Below are 20367 nucleotides of genomic sequence, written 5' to 3' on the forward strand. Positions count from 1 at the left end.
CGGTAAAGTTTATAACCTAACTTTTATTTAACTTTTAATCTATTTTTCAACAGATCATATTTAATGTTATTTATATCATATTATATTAAATATAGTAATAAGATTAACACAATATAAAAATAAACATCTTTTTTTATCAGGATAATGAACAAGAAATAAATAAAACTCTATAGTACAGATATATCTAAAATGATCAATAAAATTTTTATACATCCGATACTATAAAAACCGTAATAACTTATAGTAATAAATTGACTCATAAAATCAAGTTATTTAACCACTATTATATGAAATATAATTGTGAAACAATCTTCTGTTTCTGTATACAAATTATCAAAATATTATCAAAATATTTCACGATCCTTCGTCATCGATATACATTGTGAACTTTCTCGATTTCAACTAACTTTCTGCGCTTGCGTCGATGAAGAAATGTGAAGAGAGTTCACAGAGAACTCGGTCGATGTTTAAAATCGATGTGTGATCTATCGATACAAGCAAGCGATATATCGAATGTTCGATACTTTCCCTTCGCTCTTATTTTCGTGAAATCTTATTGGTCAAATCGATGAAATTAATTCTTTTAAATATCTTTGTACATAGTTTAAAAAGATAAACTTGTTTATAAAGTTTTAGGTTAGGTTTCGTATAAATTACAAACGAATTTAATTCTTATACTAACAAATCCATTCTATTTTCCCATTTACATATTTTCAATTACCAAAAAGTAATTTAATTTATAATTTTGCTTTCGTATCATGTATTTCTCTTATTAATCGTCAGCTAATAGATAAGACTAAATAGTAAGAACGAGTGGCACGCGCGTTTCAACGGAAATCAATGAAGATAAAGTTAATGATAAAGAAGTCAAGCAGATTCACGGAAGAATCATTAGATCAGAGAGAGAAGAAAAGAAACAATATAGTTTGACGGAGAGATATACAGTTTTTCATAGATGTTCGTTAGTGCAACACGAGGCACGGTAGAAATGCGATGAAAACACAACCCCTAAGAAAAATCGCGCTACCCCCGCGTACTGACCAAGCTTGAACGCGCGTGGAATGCGGCAAAACCCGATTTCTCGTTCTTTTTTTCGCCTCGTTACACGACTGATAATCGGAGAGGACGATTTTGCTGGAATCATGGGCTCGTTGGCGGTCGGTCACGTAGTAGCCGTGACTTCAGAACCCTCCTCCCACCATTTCCTCCCCTTGATTAGACGGTATATTAAATATTTTAACCGCCATTACTTTGGATGTACTCTAAGGGGTAGAAATTCATTCCTGCTGTTATGCGACTGGTTTTTGTTTTTTAACGCATCATATGTGTTAACTTCAAGAGATGAATTCAGAATTGGAAAAAAATTTATATCATACGTAGGTGTCTAAAAAAAAGATGTTTTTTTTTATTTTTATAGATTCATTGTTATTGAATAAAATTTAGAAATATGTATAGATGAATGATATCCGAATTCCTTAATATTTTCTATTTTCTCAGATTGATAAATTGTCATTCATTTTTTTTCTTATTTATTCTTTCTTCATTTTTATTATCCACTAATCATATGTGTTAATTATATCTTTAATTTCTTCTTTCTTTTTTTCATTTCTTCCTCTTTCTTTTATCATTTCTTGTAGTTGTTGTATTACTAAACTACAAAATTCTCACCGACACGTCTGATCACGTGTTCACTGGGATGACGGTTGTGACTTCCCGAAATCGTTAATCGCGTTTAATAGGCAGATTTACGGGTTTTTGCGCGCGCGTGTTTCGCGCTTGTTTACGTGACCGCGTACGTACACGATCGTTTGTCAACCGTTAAACACTGGTCACCCTCGCTCCTCTCCTATTTTCCACCCTTGGTAGGCCACGGGCGATAGCGAGGTTCTCTTGATTAACGAGACACCCCATATATATCCGGAATACCCCCATTCCCCTTCGTTCACTTGTCCACCGCTAGGGGGGAGATCGCATTGTTGCATTCGTGCTTTACTGCATATTGCGCTGCTGGTACTACGATCGCTATGCTGCCCTCTGACGTTTCCCTCATACCGGTTGAAATAGACGATTTATCTGTTCTGTTCATTATGAAGAATGCATTGTGATGTTTCTTGAATAACTAATTGGGTAATTAATTGGATCGAAAAAAAAACTTTTCTTCTAACGTGCCATGACCTATTCTAGCTGGTTTGTTTTGATACATTTCGCATCATTTCATGCCAATTACTTGACTATGTGTTTTATTGAATATTATATATTAAAAATTGCCATGATCTATTCTAATTACTTTGTTGTTTGATCTATTTTGTATTATTTCGTGGCAATCACTTGACTAAACGTTTTATTGAATATTATACATATATTAGAAATTGGTTGATTCGAAAATCAGAATACAAATCGAACATTTATGGAATAATTTATGGCTCGAATTTTTTTTTTTTGTCAAACATAGAAAAAAAAGAAAAATCTAAAGTTAAGTAAATGTTTTCATGAGTGATAAATGGAACTACTTTCAACAATGAAAATGATTATTAAATATATAAACCTTCCTGTCAATTCTCTAATTTTTAATATAAACCATTGATTGATAAAATATTTCTTTTATAATTTATCGTTATAAAAGTTCATATTACCATTGTGAAATATACTTGAATGTGTGCAACTTGAATAATGCGTCTGTTTGGGCTTTAACTTGAATTACTTCGCGTGTATCGTCCCCGCAGACTCGTTGTTTTAATGCCGCGTTAACCATCGATTGCTGATCCAATCAATATCCGATAAGCATGCTAAATGCCTGTCCCAGAGAGAGTTCGAAATTCCAATATTTAGCTCTTTATCAAGATTCGTTTTACATTCATACAGATGCATAATAATTAATATTGATGATCTTGTTTAATTTATGATATAAATATAATCCTTTGTAAAACAAATTAAAATTGACTCAATCAGTTGATTTTTATTCATAAGATAGATTTACTTCCAACCAAGATAAATATTACTTCTTGATTATAATTATAATTTTAATTTTATTGACTTTATTTAATTCCATCTTCCCATAATTCAGTTCATATTAATATACCTATAATTCAGTTATTTCTGCTTATCCTATTCTATTTCACTTTTTTTATTTTAGTTAGTTTTATTTTAGTTTCATTTACCCTGTATAGTTCAAATCTTTTCAATATTTAATTTCATGGTATGAGTGAACTTTATGGCAAACAGATATAAAACCATTCATTACATGGTATTACAGTTCTATGTTATCCTGTCTATAAAAATAATTCTCTTGCACGATAATTCTCAACTTCCTAATAATCTCCTTTACCAAGCTACCCACTATCCTAACTGCGAACCCTCTCCCTACAATCATCATCACTCTTGGCCACTATATCCTATCCAATACACGATTCAAACACGATGATTGCAGTAGAAAAGGAAGTTCTATGTGCTAACGAAAAAAATTCATACATACACACAATCAAATTGAACTGGCATAAGTAATAGTGGGGATGGTATTGATAATGGGTAGTAGACGTACATGAAGAAACAAAGCATAGAGAATCTCTGAAATGATGATGTTAAAAACTAATAATGTTTTTAATATTTATAATTTATATTACTTTTATAATCATAAGAGACATAAAAATAATTGTAATGCTATAATGCTGTACGATAATTTGATATTATTATTCATATAAAAATTTAGTTTTCAAAAATGTTTAAAAAAGATATGATAAGTCTTATGCTGTACCTCGTCTATGAGATACCAAGATGACCACAAAGCAGTAGCGGCGTATGGTTAAGAGAAGATGGCGAGGGTGGGAATTAAATGGGGCGGACTCTTGATTAGTTTGCTCGTCCACCCTTCGGAGCATCCCAGACCACTCTCACGCTTAATCCAGCATTATGAATATTTTCTCCTCGTCTCGCAGATAGACTTGCCAAACAGGAAAAAAGCACAGTGCGTTTTCGACCATTGAATACACAAGTTGACCCGTATGTACTTGTTACATGATATATCTTGGAATGAGTTTTATTATGCCACTGATGGCGCTGCTGCATCTTCCATATGCTTAGAATTGACCAGTCGTGTATAATTGAACTCATAAATTGAGAGAGATAGAAAATTGAAACGAAAATTGAAAATTTACAGAGATTTATATGTAAAGAAATAACATCAAAGTTCAAATGAGAATTTAATTTTTAATTAATAAATTACATTTGCGGCAATCATAGATTAGTGAATTTCTAAATAATAATCATCATAACTTTTATCGATAATTCTGTCATCATAATGCATCCAATATGGCTGCTATTAGAAATTTCGAATTATTGGAATTCCATTTATATTCGCGTGGAATCTTGATAACTTTCATTTAAATAATTTTGCAATTTGTTCCTCGAATCAAAAAATACTTTTATTGCCTTCAATATCCGTAAATCCTAACCCCTGCTTGTGGAAATCGGCACTCGAGATTTCGTGTTATTTCAAATTCCAGGAATTACGAACAAACCGAGATCTCCAAGTCTTTTGCGAGATTCGCGCGTCGCCGAAAAGGGTTTCCACTTCAAAGCGGAGGAAGCCGCGGGCGTTAAATAAGTTTGGCTGAGCGACGGTTTGGAGGGAGGAGAAATCCGGTCGTTTCGGCCCTCTGAAGCGTTAGGACGCATTTTCGGATGCCGGTGCGTTGCGAGAAAATCGCTCCGAGAAAGACAGAGAACAGTCTTCGGTCGTTTAACGACAGAAACCTCACCTCTCGAACCCTTAACCTCTCCCTGTGTACCGGGAGAATGAATCTCTTGCTGGGTAATTAGGCAGATTACTTTCCGGAGTCGTTCTAGTGTCGGTTTCTTACTCGACTCTAGCCCGGTATATATTTCGGTCGCTGGGGCGGAGGACAATTAAAGGAAGAAATTCTTTGGCTTCCGATTGGCGGGGGTCAAAGGGGACCACAAAGAAGGGAGAAGGTTATATTGACGGCCGTGTGTCCTGTGCGCAAGATTCGAGCAGAGCTTAAATTTACCGCAAGGCTAATCGAGTAAAAAGCACGTTTCTAGCGGAAGTAATGTCGCACTTAAAGAGCTCCGTAGCAGTACCATGATTACCGAAAATATCGCGCTCCTTGTGGAAAGAGGGCACTGTGCGCGTTCGTCGAAGGAACGAAGGAACACGATTATACCCGATGGTCGGTAGATAGTAGTGGGGATACGATCGAGCGATGGTAGGGGTAAGATATTTGGAAAAAGATGGAATGCTAGCGCGTGGATGGAAGATAGAGAGAGAAGGAATGACCGGCACGACTGGGCAAGAATATACTGTTTTTATTTACGAGCTATGGAAGATCCAGGTCTCAACTGCGGCGGTCTCCTCCCGTTAATTAAATAATATTTCTCGAGAGAGAAGCCCACGGGAGTAGCGGCGTAAAGCTACGATAAATGCCTGAAGAGGGGAGGGGAAACATCTCGCGTCGACAAAAAAAAAACATGGTCCTGCTAAGAGCACTTATTGCAGTATTGAGATCGTAATTCAGAGCCGAGGCCTCGTAAACGTTTCCTTTAGTCGGACTTTTGGCCGATCTTTTCTTTCCCCACCGCTATTTTTTTCTTTCCTATATTCTTTTATAGTTTGTGTTTTTTTTCGAATGAACCACTTCTTAGAATGTTAGAGCGTAGAGAGGGAGATGATTCTAGGCTGTCGATGTCGTTAACGACTCAAGCTTGTGATCGTTCCGATGGATGATGCGAAAATTGGAACTACTTGAGTTTGGACCAAACCGAGATGAATCAAAGATGGGCTGGACATTTAAACTGAACAGATTTATTATGTCGAGTTTGGTTACTTGTGACTTTGGTTTTATTGCTTGAGATTTTTGATGGTCCATTGAATGGAAAGATTTTTGAAGATTTTTTTGTTTTCTTTTATTAATTGTAAGATGATTTTTATTTCTTGTTATTAATTTTATGATTAGAATAAAATAAAGATAAATCTACTGTTAAATCTACTGTTCCTTCTCATTGATTTTAATGAGATATTTTACGAAAAACATCATTTAAAACAATTTTTTCTTTTACATGTAACTGACAGTAGGCTTTAGTTTTTCATAGTATTTTTTGATAATAATTTGAAAATTAAAGCTGATCACTGATTATATATAAATAAAAATATTATTTGAAATAATATCTTTATATTTAATAAATATATTTCAATTAAAATCAGCAGATTGATCGAGATAAAAATTTAATTTTAAAAATATTCAATATTTTATAAATATTTAAGATTAAAATTTAGATTTAAATTCGTGAAATTTTATAAAATTTGCGTTGATCATAAATTCTGTAAAAACTCGATCTGTTAGATTATCTCGATCCTTTAGAAGCATGTGCAAGCAAGAACAGGATCGAGTATCGAGAGCAATACAATTACAGATATCTGGAATCAAAAAACTATTATTTTTAATCATTTTCTTTATCTCATATGTTACATATTTAAATTTACGCATTCAGTTTTAAGTCTTATTACTAAAAAATATTTATAAATACCCAAAAGCTATTAAATCGTAATTTATATTAATGGAATTTTTATAACAACGATAAGTAGGTATATATTTATTCGGTTCAAAGATATGTTATCTTTCAAGTTCATTAACATTTAAAAAGTTTTGGACCTTCGTTTTTAATGAATATTTTGGTTTTTTTCGTTGTTTTAGAATGATTTCTAAATTAAAATTTTATCATAAAGGATCCATCGTTTATAGAATCAAGTTTGCGGATTATTATTTTGCTTACAAAAACCTTTTTTTTATAACCAAAATAAATCTTAAATTGCTTTTTACATATACATAACACAGCATAGAAATTTTAAATTTAATTAAAAATTATAAACAAAATCACAATAAGAAAATACACATATAAAATCACACAAATAAAATCATAATTTTAATTTAAATTATTTAATGCATTTGTTATTATTTTTTTTATTATATTTTTAAAAGCATTTTTTATATATGATTTAATAAAATTTACGAAGAAACAAAATATGTATATTTAGATCATAATATGTTTATATTATAATAGATATTAGATATTAACCATCTCACTAAACATAATAAATATCTCGTCATGCTTCACTGCATTTGAAGTATCTTAACCTATTACATATCATTAATACCATTTAATCAATACATCAGTATACTAAACTTATCGCTTTCTTAACAATATTATATTATTTATGGTTTTACCATTTGCTCACACATATTTGTTTCTTATTGATGGGATAAATTCCAAATTTAAAATGTTTTTCAATCAAGTTAAGCAAACCACTTATTCTGATCAACAAATATATTATCATCTTGTTTTATATGTCTTTACCTTGCTTAAGTTAAAATAAATAAATTTCCACCATATTTTATATATCAACTTTTCTGTTTGCTTTGATCTTAAGAATCGACAAAATCTTTAGAATCTTTCAAAGATGTTCCACGAATATATCAACATCCTGCACTGCGAAAACTTTCTGCAAAGCTCTTCTTTTTATTCATCTATTTGCACACACCATGCCATCTGCACTTTCGAATTTAAAATAAAGGTGGCGTATTAATCTTGCTTATGGTTGTTCACGTTTCATTCTTCTTTTATTTTTCTCTCCTTTTCGCTCTCTCATCCTTTCTGCCTGATTCTTCTCAACTACGCATTACTTACCACCGTGGTATTTTCTCCCTCTTTTCCCTGTATTTTACCGACTCGAGCATATTTCGCCCTCCTTTTTCAAACAGTTTCGTTGGGACACGAAGCGTCGTCGTGTTCCTTTTTCTGGCATTTCGCTCGACAAACATCACGGTCGTTGTCCCGTCGCGAGTCTAGGACATGCGGCGCCCGGCATCCGCCGGCGTCTGGCGTCTCGGCGCCCATTCACCTCCTCCCCACCCCTCTTCTGACCACTCGCCAATCTCTCTCTCTCTCTCTCTCTCTCTCTCTCTCTCTCTCTCTCTCTCTCTCTCTCTCTCTCTCTCTTTCTATCGACCAATAAATAGGCTAGACAAATTGATAACGCTCCTACAACTTGTATAATAAGTATAGTGCAGTACTTTGATATTGATGGTTCCTCATCTTTCTTATTTCAAGATATGAGTAATTAAACACGAATAGATTGTTTTTTGGTTTAGATGATCGGAGAGGTTTCTTTCGTTAGAAACGGAATGATTACGAAGATGTAAAAGTAATTGCAAGTTTATTTGTTAATTAAATGAATTATTCATAACCATTTGAATAATTATTTTTGATCCGATTGAACTTGAAAATTAAAGATGATGTTTAATCAGATAATAAAAGCTACATATGTGAATTATTTTTTTATCCAAGAGTACTTTGAAGATATAATATAAATTAACAAAATCGACATAGTTAAATTTAATAATCTTGTACTCTATTTTGATTGATTAAGAAATATTTCAATTTTTACTTTCGTATACAAACTACACTCATTCTCCATCCATCTTAATTATATCTTAATAGCAAATATAGAACGAAATTAAACTTTCATTTTCTAAAGATTTATTTTCCATAGCGTTCAACCGCATCTTCTCTAAATCATTCACTCGTCTTCAGCTCGCGAATTATATAGTTGGTCATTCAAATTACCTATGAAACCATCGCTTGCGATGTTGCACGCGATGCAATCTCTTTTGTCCGTGAGAAAAGTTGCGTTTGCAACGCGAATCAGAAAAAGGCTCGCGGCCAGGCCCATCATCACGCCCACATTCTCTCGGATACCTGCCGAAACTGATCGCTATTTAGATATTTTTTGTATAACCAATTCTTTAATAAAATCGAGACAAAATGAGATATGATCATCGATGTGTTTCGGTGCTTCATTCTGCTTACGTACACGCAATCTGATACGTTATATGAAAGGAGGATAAAGATGGAAAATACGTTTGTTCGTGGCTAGCTATCGGAATTTAAGGGTACACCGGCTGGTTCCAGTAGGTAAGGGATCGGTCAGTAAATTAATTATGGCTTAAAGCATCGTTAGGATATGCCACAACCAACCCAGTGGGTTCGGTTATTAGCGCAGTACATCATACTCGTTGTTGAGAGCTACCCTTCTCCCCTCCATTTTTAGTTTCTTTTTTTTTTTATTCGAAATTTGGTATTATATATTATTATATTATACATTGCAGTAGAATTTAGTAGTTTGATGAAATAATTTCGAAAAGAATTTTAATAAGATGTAAGTAAGTAAATACATCTATATGTTTCTTTTATCATCGTGATTAATATCAATCTGGTTGAATACTTTTTCAGGATTTAGCAGGATTTTTTTCTCCATCGAATTTGCCATTGCCAACTTTATTACTTCGCTTCTTTCATGTCGTACATATCGCGGAATAAAGCTATAGCGTTATTGGGTTTCTTCTTTTCGACATTTTCACAAATAATAAACGTGAAAAATATTTTTAAAAAATCAGTTTCATTCTTTTTTCGATCCATAATGAACAATTTAATCTATCGATACATGCAATTATATTTTTAAATAATGTTCATAGCTTAGTTATTTTTTAAAAAATAAATAATTCAAGATACTCAAAGAATTCGATAATTATAAATGAAACATTTTTAATCCTAAATTATTGAATCATCATTAATTTAACAAATATATGAAAGTTATGTAATTCAAAATTTTTATTCGTCTATATTTATCGATAACTGTGTTCCTAATTTTTCTATCTCTATATTTCTTGTGTAACATAGTACAATATCGGTAGAACAATCGCAAATATCGGTAAGCTACGGTGTAAAGTGAAGAAATATAGCGGTCGAGTGCTTAAGGTGATTAAGATGAACGCAATTGAGGATTAGCGTTAACCAAACGACTTTTGATAGCTGAACCCTCCGGTTTTAGGCCGGTTCCATCGCTAAAATCCCACGATTTTAAAGTGCTATAGAATGGAAAAGATGAAACTCGAAACGTTTGGCGAGCTTATCCAATTATATCAACGTATCGTCGCTTGTTATAGGTTACAGCTCTCTCTCGAGCCCATGTTGTTGGATCGAAGATACGCAAGAAACGTATCCTCAATATATCCTGGTATTGATCACAGTCTCAGGTGTCGCTATGAATTAACCGTTATTGGATAAGAATTTCAATTTGTATCTTTATAAAAATAAAATAATAATATCACTAAAGTTTTTTATTCTAAGTTTCATGTTTCAAAGACTGAAATTCATTATTTATATATGTATTTTTGGTTATCTTAAAAATTTGAAATTGAAATTCAGAATTACACTTCAGACATGTGTGTGTGTGTGTCAAAAGTAAAAATATCAATATTCGATCTTATAAAAGTTTATATAGTCAATTTCATAATCTTAATTAAACTTTAGAGATATTTTAAAATTATAATTTTAATTAATGTTTTTTTTATTGGATTTTTCATTAGATATTAGAAGATATTCTAACTGTAAACGCTTTCTATTTCGATATTATTATTTCGATTTTGACACACACATCAAACGAATAGAAAAATTGTTCCATTTTCAGACAATTTTTGTTGTTCGCATTTCCTTAATCTGGAAACGATGTCGTGGGTATGTAAAACCGGGACGTACACCGGAGAACAGGTCGTACGAGTAATCGTTGGTAGAACGCATCGGTGTACCAACGGCAAACAGGTCGGCTTTCACTTTAAGCTCGATTCACATTAAATGCGCTCGCTCAACTTCTTATATTTCATGGGAAACACGAATCTCTGACAATTAATATCTCAAGAATGTAATATCTCTTTTAATCCTCGATTTTCAAGGTTTAAAAATATTTGAATAAATAAATATTTATTCCTTACGCATATTCGAGTTAATGTTAAAATGATTATTTATATGATATTTGAAAAAGTTATTCTGAAAATGAGATCGTATGATATATATTTTCAATTGATTGAAAATTTATGCGTTGGAAATACGGCTTAATATTTCTTTTCATCATATCATAAATATTATGAATATTAAGTATATAGTCTCTAAATATATGATTTTTCAAGGATATATAATTATTACATCTCTACATGATAATTTATTTAATCGAACCTAACCTAAAAATAAAATAAACCTAACCTAGAAATAAGGTAAAAATAAATAAGACAAGTATCGAAAAATAAATTCGAGTTGTCATTGATATATAATATGCGCAACCGAAGGGAGCAATAATGATCGAACGTTTTTTTTTATCTTAAACACGGTTGCTTACCCTTTCACGCGTTCTCCTGTACGCGAAAGTTATCGAATTTCATATATACATATACCTTCCTAGGAATGCAAGCCGCGTAACTCTATACGTTAGTCACGCACGGAGGATTCGCGGGAGCGACGTATATGCGTGGTATTATGTATACGCATCTGCCAAGTCAATCGAAAAATTTCTATGTGGACCAATCATTCATTTTCATCATATATACCAATCAATCATTGTCTTCATATATATATTATTGGATTAAAAGGTCAATATTAATTATATTATTTTTATAATTTATAATTTATATTTATAATTATACTGTATATAAAATAATTATATATATTAAAATAAAATTTTCAATGATAATATTTTTTGAAATGATATATTTTATATTGTGATCAATTTGGAAAAAAATTTGGAAGTAAAATATAATTTTAAATAAATAAATGTTTGAAATATAATAAGATTGAGAGTTTGCTAGATGTGATGTGTGTGATTTGATTTGTAAGTTAGTTGATTACATTGAAATGATAATTGTAATAGGAACTGATTGATTATTAATATTATTAAAGAATAGTTTAAGTGGTTCAATTTACAAACTTTTGGATAGAAATAGGAATATTTTATTAATAATTTTTTAAAAATATGTAAATAATAAGAATAGATTAGCATTTAGACAATCTAATTAACCATACTATTTAAACAATTTTTTTGCAAGTTATAAAATGTTGCAGAAAAATTACAATTGTATAGACATAATTAATTTACAATAATTATAAGAGAATATTTTCTATTATTTGATAACTTAGAATTATATAAATCATTATAGAGTATTGATTTTTTCAAATTATAATTTTGTTTTTACTCGAAAAAGAGACAGCCATCATTTACGTTTCTTATTTCTTTCACATCGCATTATTTTTGATTCGTTATCTCGCCATTTATTCTCTTGTTTCTTGCATCTTTCCCTCTGTTCTCTAATCACCTTGCATATTAACAGAATAGTATTCGGTGTGGTCTTCGGCGTGCAGAATTACATCGCGTTGAATGAGAAAATCCCGCAGACTACATTATCCTTCATCATCATTAAGAGGATGATCTTAATCTCTCATAAATGATTGTGTCAATAGAGAATCGTTATCTTGACTCAAAATGTAACACTTTTTTTTAAATATAATCTAAATTACAAATAAAAATTAATAAATAATGTTTTTATAGGTTAGGTTATGTTCTATAGGTTATGTTTAAGAAAGAAAAATTTATTTTGTTTAATTTTGAGCACAAATGGCGAGTTTATATTGACATTTGATTATAATTAATACAAGAAATTGTTTTTTTTTTAAATTATATCGAATAAAAAATATTAATTATATGATATAAAATTTATTGCGTAAGAAAGCGTAATGTAGTGATATAAAATTATCTGGAGGCGTTGTGGTATTTATGGAGATGGTCGTAACCCTGTGCACGTTGTTCTAAATAAAATTATCAGCTGGAAAACAGGAATCCATAGAACCGGAGGAGATATCACACTAGAAAACTACTAGTATTACAAGTTTTATAATTTTATGAAGTGACTCCTATGCTTGTAGCATCGGCGATCAAGTGTACCTGTGTGAGTACACATAATGTAACACAAGAATCCGTGACATACCATATACGTACTAGTCGCTTTATATACCCTATTCGAGATTCAGTTCAAAGGAAAATTTTAATGATTCCAATGATTGTTGAACTTATATGTGTCTATATAATATTTATTTTTTATAAAATAAATAATATAAATATATATAAAATTAATGAATAATATATTATATATTAAAATATTAGATTATAAAATATTATAAAATATATATAAAATATTAGATGAATAATATATTATATATTAAAATATTAAAATATTATAATATAATATATTAAAGATTTGTTTTAATCTAATATTTTTGTTCTTCTTTCTCTAATTCTATTTAAACAAATAGAATGCAATTTTTAAAATAATTTTGAAAAATTGGCTATTAAAATTAATCTGAATCCAAAATTTTAGAATCTAATGTTTCTTTTTCTTGAAGATTCTAGAGTATAGATACAATTCTTCTCTTTCTTGCTAATTGAAAGTTTACCCTCTCATCATTCACCGTTCTCCCTTCTTATCACAAAACGTATATATTCGTGCACACAATTGCTATTTAGTCACACTGGCGCACAAACGCATTCCTACGATTCTTATTTCTAAACACATGGTCACAATTCGCCCTCGAAAAACTCGTAGCATTATATTGCAGGGTGGACGTCACGAAACTTATATACAGCCTATTCAACATCTCAGAAATGAGGAAAGTATTGCAATACATATGATCGACGAATCATTCGTTTCTTAGATATATATATATATATTTTTATGAAAGCTCTGTTCCATAATAATAGCATTTTTTAACAAATGACTTTTATTATATTTATAAAATATATTGAATTACATTATAATTGATGATTTTTCTTTAATTAATTTATTTTTTAACAATTGGAATGCTTTGAAGAGAAAAATTTCCAATCTCAAATTCAAATGAATATCTGATAAAATATTTATCTTTTTTTCACCCATTGTCTACTCGATAACCAGATAAATTTTATTTATACATACTTTATTTTATTTATACATTAAGAAATCACAATTATTTTTCAATTTCAATAAATATAATAAACCGATACAATAATAAAAAAAAAATATCCAAATATCCTAAATTGAAAGATTGAGATCGAAAATAAGAGAATTTCTTCAATAATATAAAATAACGTTATCGCGCAATGGACTTGTCTGTTGCACAAGCGATTTTACGATCGCTCGGTCCGGTTTGAAGTCCCTCCAGAAGCAGGTCGTGCCCTCCAATCGTCACGAGGTCCTCGAACGCGTTTCGATAGAAGAACCCTCGTAGCTGCCCCTCACCCGTTCGAAGCTCGTTTTTTACTCGAAGTAATTTTTAGGGTGGCGAGCGAACTGTGACCATCGGGAGGACGGGCAAAACTCGAGTTGGGGAGGGGTGGTAAGAAGTTTTCTCGAAGAAAGATCGGGGTACCGATTCGAGTGTCGTGCCACTTTCGCGCCCCCATCTCTTCCCCCGCGGCTATACACCTTTCTCTTCTTTTCCAACCCCTCGAGATGTGAAACTCGAACGGAATACCCTATTAGGAAACGGTGCACGATTTTTGGAGATAATGATCCTCGAACTTTTCCAATGGCCTCTCTACCCGACGTATAGCCTTTTAACTTGCCGCGGATTACGGGGAACTTTTCTTCGTCAAATATTTGAATCAGGAGGGAGGTGTACCGCGTTAATAAGCGGGGTTGGATTTGATTACCGGGTATTTGGTTAATGGGTGAGTTGATTCGAAGCTGATTCGAAGCATTGATTGGAAGAATTATTGATCATTTTTATTTAAATGTGCGAATAATTGGAGACAGTTGAAGGATAATTATGAGATTATTTTTGAGTGAATGTAGTTTTTTAGGATAGTATGGAATAAATTTTATTCTTTGGAATTTTTTGATAATTATTTTTTTTTTTTTAAAAGCCTTTGAATTTTAAGATAAATTTTATAATTATTGTTAAATTAAAGAAATATTTAAATTATTCAAGCAATGACAGAATAGATTAATATAATATACAGCATGAAAAAAAAATTTTTAAAGTTTCTTTGAAGACGTTTTGATTCTTAGAAACAAAAATTAATATGCAAAAATATTTATATTATTAATTCAATATATCTAAAAAGCTTATTTGTCAAATTTTAATTCAGTTTTACAATAGATGAAACTAGAACTCTTCTTCTACCTCATTTTTATTTAATCTGCAAATTAAATTATTTATAACATTTGTATTTGTTTGTATTTTATTCTTTACAATTATTCTTTAAATTTTCTATCAACTTCATTCGAATAATCTATATAAATCTTATATGAAATTAATAATTTAACTCCTATAAAAAACTTATTATTGTATTATAAACCTAATGTTATATATTGGTATTAATTACAAACAATATATTAAGATATAAACATTAATAATAAATATATGCGAATGATATGCGTGTTACATAACTGTGGTAAGTAATAGATTAAAAGCGCTGAAACGGAAAGTCGTTTGCCGTAAAAAAATATGTCGACCGCAATTATCCCCTTGTCGACATATGCAACTTACTGTATTAATCCTAGTTGCGTGATGGATACGACGTTTCTTGTGGTCAGAAAACGATTCATAACCGCAAAATACCTTAATACGTCTTGAAAGGTTGTTATCATTTCTTCGCCTCCCATATTCTCTCCAATCGATTCATTTTTCTTTTATGAAGGAAAAATCACTTTTCCGCCCCTTCCCTCATAATTTCAAATCAAACGTGACATCCGTTTCTTTTTCGTAATTCTATTACGATTCATTGATGAATAGTCGAAAAAATTATTCAATAATAGCAATAACTAGAAAATTTAATTATTTTATTATTTAATTATTTTTCCTATTAATTATTTAATTATTCCTATTAATTTTTCCTATTAATTATTTAATTATTTAAGTATTAATATTTCCTACTAATTATTTAATTATTTTTCCTATTTTTAAAATTTCGTATATAATATGTTATTTTGTTATTGAAATTAAAAAGAAAAAGAGAAGTAAAAAGATTCGAAGGTTTTGATTTGAATATTTTTCGATGAAAGTAAATTGAATTGACGATATCGATTTTCAGAAATTCACCTTGTTTCCTATATTCTCACTCTTGGGACCTGGTTTTTGTTCAGCTCTCCGTGTTTCGGCTGCTTATAAACCGAAAGGGGAGAGGAAGAAGGGGGGGCAGAGACGCGTGGCCGAAGGGTTGGACGGACCGTGGTGGAAAGTGAGTTTTCCACCACCCTTCCGCTTTTTCTTCGTTTTCTATCCGCCACGTTTCCGCGCACGCGTTATTTCGTGTGAATGTTACACAATGATATACACAGGGTGACACAAAAATTTCTTTGAACTTCTTTTGTTTATTCTATAAAGAAATAAATTTTATAATAAAAAAAAAACATATATAAGAAAAAAGATAATAATAAAATAAAGAATGTTTAATAAGATGTAAATGTATAATAAAAATAAAAAACAATTTGTTAATATTCTGCATAATATTATGGAACTAAATGTTAAATATCTAACTTTATATGTTAAGGAGGTTGTTTAAAATGTTTTTCATATATAATAATAAGATGATTATAAGTAATATATTTTTACTCACACTTTTACTAAAAAAATTGTTCTTCAAGGTATGCTAATAATATTAATGATAGTAATGATAATGGTAATGACAGTTATAATAAGAATAGAAAACAATAGTAATAATAATAAGAACAACAATATATCATATTTATTATGCGAAAACAAGATGCTGTGTAGATGTAATATAAATGAGATTCTAAAAAAAAAAAAAAAAACATGATATTCTTCCTTATGCTATAAAAGATACTATTCAGTTTTATTTTAATGTGTTTCAAAAAGAAAAGAGACTGAGAAAAGTAAAATATAAACTGGTTCTGCAATATATAACAAACGAGAGGAAAGTCATTTAATATCTGTTTTATATCTATAAGGAACTTGAAAGTCGCGTTGTCTATTAATAATTATTATTTTATTCTAGATAGTTGATCTATGTGTGTAGAGATGGAAAGAATATTTTTCTTCTAAACGATATCTCATTGAGGATGATATTATAGAGAGTAACGTATTATCAAGAGACTTTTGACGAGTTCATATCTATTATATTAGATAATAAAATGTACAGTTATAATATATAGTATATATACAAGATAAAATCTTTATGATATCGCCTGATTGTAAAGATTAGTTCATCCTTGAATACATCTTTGATAGAGGATGTATTCAAAAATTTGAATATATAATTTTACATAGAAATTATGTAAAGCATATTTTAATTTTGCCTTAATTCTTACAAATGAAGATGAAATCTAATATTTGAAGCATTGCATCTGCATTGTTATTGTATCAATCCTTATTATTTTGATTTATTATTTGATGCTTTTATTTAAAATCACGTTACATCTTACATAGAGGCTATGCAGGCTAACCGAATGCACATCTTGAATACACAAAGAATGAGTAAGTGGGGATGAAATACTTCCTCCACTTTCATCCTTTATTTCTTATTGTTAGTTCCTTAGAAGTAGTGCGTGAGAATAATTTGAGTTTAAACGTAGGATTATTTTTTAATTGATCATCAAGTTGAATCTTCTACTTCATACTTCTTTCATAAAATTCAACATAAGTTAAACATGAAATATTTATTGATACAACTAAAGATAATAGCATATTAACATATAATAATGCATTTCACTATGGAAACTGAATTAAAGCCAAGATATAGTTCATGCTCCCCAGACAGAGATGCCACAATCATTTTTCAGTTGTGTTAGAGATTTAGATATTATTAGATCACAATAGAAAGACATTAATAATGAACATGATAATAGTAAGTCAATTAAGAACGATTTATTTTGTTTTTTTTTTTTTAACTTTTTTTTTTCCTAACAAACCAGTTATTTTATGACAATAATTATACTCCACCCTGTATAGACATTGGTGAAGCGAAGAGGAATTCTCGTATATCTTCGGCTCGCCGGAGGCAGCACTCAGCCTTCGGGATAAGTTCGTTAGAGTGCCCTGCTGTCTTCTGCTCCAAGACACTCCCGAAGGACGAGGAGGGTCCTTCGGTATTACCTTCACCTTGCTCTTCAGAGGCTTCCCGCCCCTTCAACTGTCTTCTAATTTCCAACGTTTCGACGATCGTTCAATTTTCACAATTTACGGAGCCGTTTAACCCCTATAGGTATTTCTCTTTTTTTCTTTTATTTGGCAAATGATGATTTAGCACCGCTGACGATTAATAGATTTGATTTTATGTGGTGTTCATTTCAGACGTGTAATCTTAAAATGTTTTTTCACTGATCTGCAATAAGAAATGATAAATTCAGATATAACTTGATTGATATAAATGTACTTTTAACTTTTAAAAGTCTAGTGAAAGTTGAATTATTTATTTTAAATTGTAATGGTTTTGGATTTGTGAAAGTCAATGTTGAGAAAAATTAACCTGCATTAGATTCGATATTAGAACGATTTTGAACTTGTAAAATAAGATACAAATCAGTTTGCTTTATATACTCAAGGTTGGCAATTCAGGACTCACAAGTAATTCGATACTCAACATCTTCAGAGTCGTGAAACTCGATATTAGTAATACAGGACTCATGAAATTGGATACTGTGGATATCGAACGTTGAGAATACGATAGAGAATATTGGAATTGTTTATAATATAGAATATAGGCCACGTTTAGAAAGTCAATTTTAAAATTAACAAAATTCTGGGAAGAATCAGCAATTTCAGAAACAATGAAAAATTCCAAAAGAGATTCCATAAATCAGCTACAATATTATGAAATCAAAAACATATAGTGTCATTTAAAAAAATTAATAATAAAAATGAAAAATGAAAATGATTATTAAAAAAACCATTTTCAAAAAAAATACTTCTTATTTTCTTTTTATTACAATTTATAACCAACAAAAAATTTTTATTTCAAACATTTTTTTTTCAGATTATTGGAAATACCTCATAGTGATATACTCTATATGCTTATTTTCTTCAATCTATTGAAACCAACTATTGGTCAAATCAATTTCCTATATATTTTTATCTTCAACCATTCAACTCAGAAATTCTTTTCTTTCTTGAAATAAAAAAAAAAAAAAAAAAAAAAAAAAAGAACGGAAAGAAAAAAAAATCTTCGATCAGTCCATTCGAAAAATACCGTTCCAGCTAAATTGACTCGACGACAAATTGGTATTGCACGGTTACCGCCATAGGAAGGCATAAATGTTATTCGAGCATGATGATGATGATCGATGCGGCGCGCTGGATTCAAGCTTGAATCACTCGCGTTTCAGACGCGTCGTATCCTGGCTAGTGTGCAGGGACGACGGGTGGCCAGACAAAAAACGTGTTCGCTACGAAGAATGGACCTTGATGCAGAGAAACTCGCTTCTGGCGAATCGAGAAACGACCTCGAGAATCTCCTGATTCTCGGGAAACTGTTTCTCTGGGAAATTGTTTTCCATGAATCTTGTTGATTGTGATAGGATATATCTTTGTGGAAAATTGGTTAGAAACGTTTCATGAATGTTCTAATTTTTTTTTTTTTGCTAATTTAAACTAATAAGATAATTTCGAAAAGATTTTTTTTTGTTTGAATCGAGGTAAAGTGATTTTTTTTAAGAATTTTTAATAGTTTTCATTCTTCAGTGTGAAAAATAAATAATCTTTTATAGAGGTATCTTTTTTTTTAGTTTTTAGTTTGAGATGAAGTTTTTTTTTTTGGTTTTCATTATCTAATTTTTGGTGGAAATTTCTTTCTTTTTAATTTAATGTAATAATAATAACATTGTAGAAGATTATGAAAATTTTTTTATAAAATTTGTCATATTTTAGAATAAATATATTTACTGAATTACATCAAGACAAAGAACATCAAAATAGAGTTTAATTTAAAAAAAAAAAGATTAATTTCTTGAAACATAATTTTTTTCTCTTAAAAATCAAGAAACTTACTGTATAAATTTTTATATATTAGAAAGATTTCTGTAATAAAAATTGTATATTATTTAAAGATTAATATATCATTTATGAGAAGCCAAAATATTATTATCCATCAATCAATATCACATACAAATTTGAACATTATTAAGAATGCAAATAATTCCAGACTAAAAAAGTCCATGATTTACTGATTTTTATGTTTTATAATCATATATACTCTGATATCCAAGAATATTATCTTATGCAAAAGAGAATTCTCAGAATATGAATCAAGACTGTGGAGATAATATTTATTGCAACAGAATCCATTTAAGAATCCATTAATGAGTATTATATTATTTAAATCATATGAAATTTTATTTTATCTCTTAAATGTGAATTTTCTTTGAAAATCAACTAAATATAATTATTAGAATATTAATAAAATTTAATAAAATTTAATTAAATATATATATATATATATATATAACATATACATTTTATTTCTTTCTTTAATTGTCATTA

At 30.1% G+C, this 20367-nt stretch overlaps 1 protein-coding gene across 1 annotated transcript in view; it reads left to right on the forward strand.

The window, feature by feature from the left end:
- The window catches only part of LOC122716925, a 28184-nt gene extending 9177 nt beyond the window's left edge, over positions 1 to 19007 (forward strand). The window contains exons 3-4 of the mRNA XM_043940442.1: positions 17842 to 18094; positions 18866 to 19007. Of these exons, the coding sequence (XP_043796377.1) occupies positions 17842 to 18094; positions 18866 to 19007 (395 nt within the window). The remainder of the gene's footprint in view (positions 1 to 17841; positions 18095 to 18865) is intronic.
- The last annotated feature ends 1360 nt before the right edge of the window (positions 19008 to 20367 follow it).

Source organism: Apis laboriosa, unplaced genomic scaffold, assembly GCF_014066325.1.
Source record: "Apis laboriosa isolate Shangri-la unplaced genomic scaffold, ASM1406632v1 scaffold49_cov149, whole genome shotgun sequence".
Taxonomy (NCBI): Eukaryota; Metazoa; Arthropoda; class Insecta; order Hymenoptera; family Apidae; genus Apis; species Apis laboriosa.